The sequence below is a fragment of the Coloeus monedula genome (genome assembly GCF_965178545.1).
Source record: "Coloeus monedula genome assembly, chromosome: 14".
In the NCBI taxonomy this organism is placed as follows: domain Eukaryota; kingdom Metazoa; phylum Chordata; class Aves; order Passeriformes; family Corvidae; genus Coloeus; species Coloeus monedula.
In genome coordinates this window covers 1234819-1245158 of record NC_138794.1, presented here as the reverse complement: position 1 = coordinate 1245158, position 10340 = coordinate 1234819, and the positions used below count along the sequence as shown (strand labels likewise).

At 38.8% G+C, this 10340-nt stretch overlaps 1 protein-coding gene across 1 annotated transcript in view; it reads right to left on the bottom strand.

Annotated features, from left to right (window-relative positions):
- Positions 1-1268: 1268 nt before the first annotated feature.
- MYO5C (myosin VC) overlaps positions 1269-10340 on the bottom strand; it is a gene marked incomplete at both ends in the record, with an annotated part of 31840 nt that continues 22768 nt past the window's right edge. The window contains 12 exons of the mRNA XM_082290916.1: positions 1269-1421; positions 1680-1760; positions 2282-2456; positions 3466-3748; positions 4156-4306; positions 5444-5533; positions 6629-6783; positions 7766-7861; positions 8475-8562; positions 8816-8981; positions 9236-9287; positions 10040-10133. Of these exons, the coding sequence (XP_082147042.1) occupies positions 1269-1421; positions 1680-1760; positions 2282-2456; positions 3466-3748; positions 4156-4306; positions 5444-5533; positions 6629-6783; positions 7766-7861; positions 8475-8562; positions 8816-8981; positions 9236-9287; positions 10040-10133 (1584 nt within the window). The remainder of the gene's footprint in view (positions 1422-1679; positions 1761-2281; positions 2457-3465; positions 3749-4155; positions 4307-5443; positions 5534-6628; positions 6784-7765; positions 7862-8474; positions 8563-8815; positions 8982-9235; positions 9288-10039; positions 10134-10340) is intronic.

The following is a 10340-nucleotide window of genomic DNA, read 5'->3' as shown; positions in this document are numbered from 1 at the left end:
TAGTAATAATAATAAAAAAAATCAAATAAATTGTTCCTTAAATTAATTCATTCTAATCCTTTAACTATTTCAGAGCTTTAGTACTTGATTTTAATAACTATGGCTAATAGAGTAGCTAGAAGCCCAGCATTATTTACTGAGGAATTTCTAAGGACAGTCATTGTTGGGGTGAGGTGAATGCTGTTTCCCCTGCTGTTCTGACGGGGTCCAGAACTAAATAAAGTTACAATTTTACTCCCTGACCACAGGGAGAAGGCTGAACAAAGCAAAAAGGAGACCATTTTTGCATTTAAGGATCCTGCAACCGAAATTAAGTAAGTGAAGGTGAAATGTAAGGAATTAAGCTGGGTTTATCAGTAACACCAGACCACAACCACTGCATCTGCTCCTGGACTGGAGCAGGGAAACCAGCAAAACAAGAAAGGCAGAAAGGTGATGTGTGCATACTCAGTGTATATTCTGAAATACACTGCACTGCAGATGGAACCAAACCAGGAGATGACTCCTGTCTCTTAGAGAACCAAGCTTGTAATTTAAACCTGGATCATAACACGAATTTTATACTTAACTTTTCTATTACCATAACTGATATTGAATCCAAACTTGTCACTGCAGAGAACAAAATTGAAACCTGTCTCCAAGAAGAGCACCTGAGTCCTTGCTCTGGCCACAGGGCCATGCAGAGTGCCTGAGCTGCAATGCAAGCACTCAGAGAGCCAAGCCAGCCCATCTACAAAAAGACATTGTGGGTTTGTAAGAGCCATTCTCTGAGTGATCTCAGTTCCCCTGTTCATAGAACAGTGAAAGCCAGTCTCGAACACATCCAGTACACCAAGGCAAAGAACAGAATTGCCTTGGGAAGAAAAAAACCCTCCCATTACAGGAAGCAAAGGCAAGGACAGCTGTAGAGCATAGCACCTATCACATGGCACTCTTCCCCTCTGGCTGCCGCTGACATGGCAGCAATGCAAACTTGTCAGATAAATGCTCTTCTCATCAGGTTTGGACTAAAATCTGCATGGTAAGCTTTGTGTCCAGGTGATGATATAAAGTTAACCTTGTAGGACTGAAATGAAGGGACAAGAGTAAGAAAAGGGAGAAGGAAATAAGCCAAAATTATTCCTACTGTTCAAGTCTTGACTGAAGAACAAGTTTTTAACAGCTTAATTCGCTGCACCCTGCCATACTGTCCACCAGCTGGTGAAATGAACCATGAAAGTCTGCTGTCTTTATAGAGTCTCTGAGGAAATACCAATGCACTGGTTTTATTAAACCCTTGTGAGAAAGCCAAGCTTGAAGCTGCTGGGGACTTGTATCAGTTCCAAGGCATGTGGAGAGGGGGTGAAAGGAAACGTCACTTGAAAGAGATACTTGGTATCCAGCATCAGCTGCGGAACGTCCTCACGGTTGTTCAGCAGAGCCTGAAATCAGAACAGAAAGAGCATGAAATCATTGAATTAAGAATCAAAGCAAAACCAGTACGTTGTTTTCTTCCCACTGCAAATCCTGCTTTTACATGATGTTAAGCAGATTTGTTTGCATCACTTTCAAGTGTGGAGAAGATGAGCAACTTAGTAATAATACGATGTAAATGCCAAGTACAACTACAGAGCATCAAAACTCACGTAGGTGAAGTATCCTGCAAGCTGAATATTAGAAAGAGCACTTGCAGCTCTTACCTGGACTTTCCGAACAAATGATGGAGTCACTCTTTTCTCAAAGTCATCTATCGGAGTGTAGGAGTTCAGGATCTTAACTATCTGCTCAAATTACAAAAGACTATTTTAGTGTGTCATAAAAAGGGAGAAGACAAAAAGAAGAAAGCATTATTATGACATTCTTACTGATATTTAATTAAAGTTTCAGTAAACCATTTTACAGCAAAGAGAGAATTTTGACTTGTCACCTACTGAGTTGTTACATGTATGATGGTTGCTATGACTCATTTCCAGAGGCATCAGCAGGATCAAGGAGATGTAGAAAAAGCTGAGTTGATTAAGGGAAATGATAAAAAACCCCTGTGACATACTTAAAAAAATACATTGTGGAGCAAAAATGTAGGATACAACAAAGCAAGGAAACATTCACCACGGGAGCAGTTAAAATGTTCAAAACAATCAGGAATGAGGAGTTAAAATTTCAATTTAACAAGTGATGGTGTGGAATGCTGAGGAATGCTACTTTTATGAAATGGAAGTCCAATGGCTTTTTGCAACAATTTACTTTAGACAGCTAAGATTCTGCAATCAGTGCTGCCAGAAGAAAACAGATGGTTCATTACCTGCACAGTAGAAAGAGATGTGCAGTGTTCACATATTTCCTTGGCATCATTATCTGTGATCTTTTTAACCTGAAGGAGCCAGGCTGCTTGAGACAGGGGCTCCAAAGTTTCTTTGGCATTGCTGCTTTGAAGATTCTTGTCCTTCAGCCATTCTTCCAAGTAGCTGATATTACATCTGGGTTAAACCATGAACAAAGAGCAGAAATGTCAGGTTCCCCCTGACAAGCAAGTTACTTTGAAGACTGCTAAAGAAGAAATACTCCTCTAATGCAGCGTTCAAATTAATACATTTTAAGTTAATAATGATACCTGCAGATTACAAAAATCAAACAATTAATAGCTTATTGAACTAAAAATTAAATCCATTGTATACTTCAATTTTTATTTTTTCTTCATTTTTTATTTCTTAAAGCTTGGCTAACAGAAAGTGAGTTCTTAGTTTAGCTGTTGTTTACAGAAAATTACTAATATATACTGGCATTGTCTACTGCACTGTATGGCATTAAAACATGTATTTACAACTGAGCATGTACAAGAAATCAGAATAATCTTTGCTGTTACAAAGCAGGGCCAGGTTTATAACTGATAACCAGCTTTCTTCTAATCATATTCCCAGATGGGCCAAGATGTTACTGATTTTCCTTCACCTGAGCCTGCAGACTGACTACTGGAAAACAAATGCACTGTTTCCTCTGCAAAACAGTTAGGAGCATGTTTCCCTGATGCTTGCAGCAAGAGAGTGATGCTCAATTTATGCCCTCCAAGGCTCTGTCTCAGTGCCTCTCGTCACAGAGCATGAAACATGCAAGTCAGCTTCTGTATCTCTGCCAGCCCTGAGACACTGCACCTGTTTACTACAGCAAGAAAGAATTAAAAATACTGTTGGTCACATCACAGATGAGCTAGCATGGAAAGAATCCTAACCATGTCTGACTTTAAACTTCAGACTGTAATTTTCTCTGCCTTTTCCTCCACTAGTGTTTCCATGAAAAGAACCATTTGTAGTTGTCATGTTGAGAAAGCTCAGCCCATAATACAAATACTTAGTTTTCCAAAAGAAGTGAAAACAATTGGCTACCTCCAGCAGAATGGTCACAGAATATCCAGTGACTTAGAGATAAAGGGCATTACATACAAGTGCTAAAAATTCTCTCTCGAGCTTGTTGAAACTTTACTGGCTTTACCTTATCTGCATTCCTTTTCTACAGGAGCACATGTCCTTACGGAGGAAGAGACTATTGAGGGTGACAGCTCCAATCAGAAAGAAAAGCTGCTTCACTGCCTGCTTTAGGAGCTCAGAGTCCAAGCCATTCTGACACATAGTGCTATAAAAATAGCTGAGCTGCTGCAGGATAGAGGTCATTGTGTAGGTATCCGTGTCATCTATACTAGAAGAACGTTTACGGAACCCCGTAGGTTTCAAGCCAGAAATTCCTTGAAGACTTTCATACTCCAGCATGCCTGGTACTGAAATACAACAGAAAAGAACTGATAAAATCAAAATTCCTGAGGCTCCTTTCAGTTGCATTAATTATTGAACAAAACCTACTTTTGGGATATTTTAGAAGTTAAATGATACAAGAAAAGTAAGATACTGACAAAGGCTTCTGGAGCACAGAACTTTTAGAAAGCTTTTTGGTTTTGTATGATGTTGCTTAGGTTCAGAGCATTATCCCACCCTAGGAAGTTTTGAGGAAAAAGTCTGGGAACATACCATTCAGTAAAATTTGTACGTGTAGAAATACACATGCAGGAACACCTATGTGTAAATATCAGGAGAAAGGAGCCTGTCCCACCCTCTGCCTCCCTGTATAAGCTTTATTCATACCCTTCACAAGCTGCATTTAGGTCTGCTGGGATTGCTGTTGTCTTACCAATCATGTGCTGAATGCTGTTCTCCATTACAAGAATGAACTGGTGATATATTCGAATGGCCAGATCGCTGAGAATTTGTCTGTATTCTGAGAGATCAAAATGCTTCAGACAGTTCTGATTCTGACGTGGAGTGTTAAGCTTCGTGAATTCCTACAAGTGAGTTGCAAATATAATTAGAACATGATCATTATAAATTGTTGCTGCAATGTTTTGGAGTTACTAATTTCATCTCTGGCTGAACAGAGTCTCAGAATGAGTCAAAGCTACAGCTAATTTCAATGGATGCTTCCTGTACTTAATTTTCCAGTTTATGCTGATGTTTGCTCTGCCCCTACAGCCAAAGGAAAGGCATGCATAGATGTCAATGAGCTTTGGAGCAATTCCTAGATCTCTTAAACAGAAAGCAAACGCTCCCTGTTCTCCTCTCCTCCCACACCAAAAAAAAAACAAAAAAGGAAAAAAAGCCATCTACGTAGTTATCTCAACTATGACGGCAAACAAAAAAATACACATGGTATTGTTGCAAAGAGATATTATTTCTGGACTTTTCATTAGCAAAGTTCTGACTTCAAAAGTCTACTCCGAATCCTAACCTGTGTGAGGTGTTGAATATGCATTAGAATCTAGATGAAAAGTAAATTCTGGATTCAGAGCTTTCCCGACGGCTGCAACCCCAATTACAGAGCGTTGGTGACGAAGTTTAATGGTTTGGGTTCCAGGCAGCCCCGGTGTGGCCACGAGAGGGAGCGTCTCTAACCCCAGTTCAGGCCACCTAAGTCTGTGAAACCTCATGAAAAATACAGCAAGAGTTTCCAACTGAAAAGAATTAAAAGAACTTTGAATCTCAGAATGAGATTTAGCTTAAACAAGAAACTGAAATAAGGGAAAAACCTGAACATTTTATTGTTTAGCTCTTTTCCCGAGGTTTTCTTCTATTTTGGTAGCAGTAGGTATTTGAATGGTCCTAATCATAAAATAGTAAAGCTGTTTTATATATACACACAGCCAGATATCTGAAGTCCAGCTCAAATTAAACTCATATGGAATAATTCAAATTAAGTAGCAGTTTCCATGTCCTGTCTTTAACCTACTTTAGCACTTTGATATTAGTTCTATACTGTCTTATTATTTGTATAAGACACATATTAGCACTGCAGAGCAATGTGAATATGTAAATACCTGCAAGGAGCACCGGTGAGCTGGTGAACAGTTATTAATTAACACTATTTTAAATTCCAGTTAAGATCTGTCAAAAGTAATGAAAATATTTTATGAAATCAATCCTACCTCTTCCCCGCTGTACTGCTTCAAACAGTTAAGAAAATGATATGTATTGGAAAGCCAAAAGGACAACATCTCAAAGTCTTCTGAATGTTCCTGAAAGTGGCAAGTAAATCAGACTCACTATGGCATTGTCTCATGAAGTGAATTCAGTAATTAAAGAGAAGACCATTACAGCATTTGTAGAACAGAGCCTGTCTATAGCAGAAGGAGCACAGAGCATCTGTAAGGTGCTGGCTGAACAAATCCTGCTGTGTTTCCAGGCTAATACACAGCAAAGATCCCTCCTTTGTTTGGTAAATACTGCTTAAGTGTTCTTACATGACAGACAGGCTAAATAATAAGCCTGAACAAACAGTTTTACAATTCCTATGGATATGCAGTGTTCTGGAGGGCTTCCTGCAAAGAAGTGTGAACAACACCTGCATTCACAAATGAACCTGAACTACATACAAACACAATTCTAACTAAACACAAGCTTCTCTAATGGATAAACTGTGCTATAGATTTGTTTGTGTACAAACTGTAGGCATTCTCTGTCCATATCCAACTGCATAAACCACAGTCCATTCCTGCCTGTGCTTCCTGCCTCTGTCTGGTGTTTCATTCCATTATAAATCCATAATAAAACACTCACAGAGCTGAATTTGTTATGTATACAGCATAGCAATTTTTTTTACGATTTAATTTTGTACACTGCCTGGCAATTTGATTTTAATTGTTTGGGTTCTAGTGCTGCAGTACCAGATGACATGCTGAATTACACCAGCAGCCAAGCAGTGCAAAAACCTCTTCAGATTCCACTACCTGCCTGCTGCCAGACACAGTAACCTTCATTTCTGTCCCTCTGACTTCTACCAGTGCTAGAAGCACAGGTGCACTTCACCTAACTAGCTACTCATTGTAAAATGTAAAATACTTGAAATGAGCCTGTCAACAAGATCCTCAGATAAAAATAATTTATGTTAATGCATTCTGCAGATTCAGTGTTCAGCACAGAAGAGCCTTACCTGGAGACTTCACAGGGATGCTGCTACAAACCTCAGAAAGAGTGTCACTAATGATTATCATTCTCTTACAGGACTGTCAGCAGATGGAAGTGTTGGATTCCCCAGGTACCATGCATGCATCTTGTAAACCTTGTGTTAGAACTCAAAAAGTACAGTATAGTGCCATCAGACAATCTCCTACCTTAACAACCTGCTTGATACCATCAATGGTTACATTCATGAAAGACTTCAGCATGTCAGCATCGTTCAGGTAATCTGCATACCTCACACACATGAACAGGATGTGAGCTGGAAGGCCAGGTATCATATTAACTACAACTCCACGTGGCTTCAAATCTGCATAGAGGAGAGTCATCGGGTTTATTATGTAAAAATTCAATTATTCAATGTATCATTCTGAAAAAGACAAGCACCATGCCTCCCTTCTGCAGTGACCAGTCACTTGGTAACTGATTTTCTGGTGAACTGCTTGTTTCTGAAAACTTCTGTAACAATACTGCTCACATATGAGTATTAATTACATTCTTCTGAGGGGCAGGAAAGCATTATAGCAAATTCTAAGGTCCAGCATGGGCTATGCCAGGCAGGACAACTTCAAAAAGCAGATTACATTTAACTACCCTCTGGATGCCCCACCAAATTCCAGCGCTGCTTAAGGACACACCTTTGCTAACAAAAATATAAACACTCACAAGGCTAAAGGAGGTGAGAAGGAAAGATAGGTGTTGTTAATTTAATAATAGTACCAATGTACATAGAAAATTCGTCAAATTTACTATTAATTGTAAGCTAATGAGAAAAAGCTGGTTTGGCAGCAAGACTGATATTATAAATTATGTAAAGCTCAGATGAAGGACAAAACCCTTCTACAAGAGAAACATGAAGTACAGCTCCTGTCAGTGAAGGGATGATATGGAAAGGACAGGCAGGAGAGCAACCATCACACATAGACAAAACCACAGTGACTTACAGACTTAGTAGATGACCAGGAAGAAAGTAAATTCAAGTCCCTGGTGTGCTCTTGAGAGCTCTTTAAAGCTTTAGAGGTGGATAAATAGGAAGAAAGGTAACAGAGTCAGCATTATGTAGAGTCAGAGAAATAGTTTTTACACAGAAAAAGCATTTCTGTACTTGAAAAATGTCTGGCAGTGGAAAGAGAGCAATACAGAGCCTCCAAATTGTATTGGTGGTGAGAGGTCTTGTAAAAGGGGGGAAAAGACAACTTTGAACATAAATGAAATACGGTCCCTTGTAGTTTCTGTTATGGTGTTCTGAATATTGTTGGTGACTTATAAAATTCCAAGTTCTACTAAAATACCGAGGATCAGATTTTGAATGATCCTTTCTTCATCCTCTTTCTTGTACTCCATCATTCCAATGTACTCTTTGGGCACAGTTGGCACATGGGCTTCAGCTGTCAAACACAAAAGCACTGTTACTTGCAGGTTAATGGTTAAGCTTATGGTCATGTCAGAACAAACTATTGGAGAGAAGCAGCTTTCTCTGTGAAAAAGAGAGTACAGGCCCTGCTCACACTAATGTTCTCAGCTGATGGCTCCAAGCATTATGAGTTAAGTAACATTGATATTATTCATGAATAGCTTCACTGGATTCAGTGGGATTACTCGCAGGAATAAGAAAAATAAACAGCAACAATACACCTCTACATTAGACACTCTGCAATGTTTTGAAGAGTATCCTGTAGTGAAGAATTACTCTGCTACCAGAGAGAGTTTGTGTGAGGGTGTGCATTAACTCCTGCTGGCAGGACCTTATGCCTCTGCCTTCATCTTCATCGTACAGTCCATGTCCCCATCGTGCCTATTGTTTAGCTGGGGAAAAAACCAAACAAACCAGGAAAGGACTTTCATGTAATTTGTGTTGATGATTCCCCTGGCACATTTTTCTGAAGTTTTAAATTTCTAACCCTACCCCAAACTTCACCTTTAAAAAAGTATTTTTTTCTTTGGACATACACTGAGCATTCAAAGCTATTAAGCAAAAGAAATCACACAACAATATCTTACCTTTTTCAATAGTCTTGGTCAGAGTTTTGATCTGATCCTCTAATTTTTTTATTATTCTGTCTTTCATGTCTAGTTTTTCTTCAAGATCCTGTAATAATTGAAGCCAGTGAGTTCAGAGTAAATACAATTAAAATAAGTTTTCTACTGTTCCATGTAATTGCCACAATTAAAATGCACTATGATGTGCTTTTACTTTTATTTGCTGGAAGAAACACCTTCATATCTTTTTTTCTCCCTCAATTAACTGAAGAAACATCCTATTCATACCACAAAATCATTATTTCGTTCTTTTTATCCTGCATTTCAGGTACAGTTGCTTAATGACAATTTCATTTCCTCACCATGTTTTCCACAGCAAGTCGAGTTGTCACTTGCTTTATCTTGCTTTGTACTTCATCCTGGACTTCATCTTGCATCAAACCATTGCTCAGCCCCTCAGTTCCTTGGGTTGTGTCTTTCAGACTCTCATTTTCTTTTGCATCGACTTCATTCTGAGCCTCAGTAGTTCTAAAAACAGATAAGAAGCTTTGTCTCTTAAATCTTCTGTGAAAGCACAGTCAGATCATACTTGTCCATTAGTAATTAACTGTTCACAGCTCTGAGGCAAATCTGAAGTAGAAGGTAATACTTTTAAGAGTTTAAGTGACTCTGTTACCATAGCTTATAGTGAATAAATTTCTTAAATTAAAAACAAACAAAAAAAAAACCCAAAAAATGAACAAAAAACCCAAAACAAACCAAACAAACAATTAAAAAATTACCGTCTGTGTGTCCTATCCCGTTCCAGCTCATAATGCAGCCGATTTGACATCTCTTCCATTTTTTTTCAGTAATAAATAGCAACAAACCCCAAAACAAAACAGAAACAAAATCAAAGGTATTTACTTTTCAGTACTAGTATTCAGTACATCTTTCTTACACTCAGAATTTTGTTTCATCAAATGAAATTGAATGTCCTGCCGGATAATGTATCAGAGAAATATGCGACTACTCCATAACCACACAGAAAATTATATGGGATGAGGAATTTTGATACTACTAACTTCTTGCAGTTGGCAGTAAAACCACTCATTAATTTTAAATCAGCTGCCTAGGAAGACACTGCAGTTAGAGAGACTCCAACTGCTCAGCAAAGTATGCTTTCCTAAATCGAGAAAAACTTCTCCCCCGTCTCCCACTCTGTGTTTTGCAGCATTCTCTTAAGCCCACCTCACAGAGTAGGCCTTAAGTTCCAAATCATCTTTTTTATGACTGTTTCCAAAGGACATATTCCATCCTACACATTCTTAGCAGAGCCCTGTTGAATACATTTGGAGACTTCCAAACCGCAGAACTGAATGACCTCAAAAAGGCAAACAAAGCACGCATATTTGCATGCATCTTGTTCTTTAAGAAGAGATGTAAACTATACAACACTTTTCTTTCATTTTACTGATAAGTAAGTAAGTAATAAGGCAATGAACTTGTCATGGAATATTACTTCAGCTTTTTAAAGTTCAGTTCCAGGGAATTCATCATGTTCATCTCCAACAACTGAAAGACTGGGGATGACAGTGGTACTTTACCTTTCAACTTTACAGTCTGCTCTTGAAGACGGTTTTCAAGATCTAATTTTTGATTTTCAAGTTCAGCAACTTGCTGCTTAAGATCTGGGATTACCTTTTAGAGAAAAAGGAGATTTGTGTACTTCAGCACCCTCCTTCTTTTCAAATCCCTGCAAGAGTTCCTAAGTCACCCCACGACCCTCAGCTGCAAATAGTCCAAACCAGAGAGAGGCTCTGGGGGGGCACTGCTGCCTGCTTCCCTGACTTGTTTAACTTTCCTGGAGGCACCTGCTGCTGGCCACTCTTAAAAACTAAATACTGA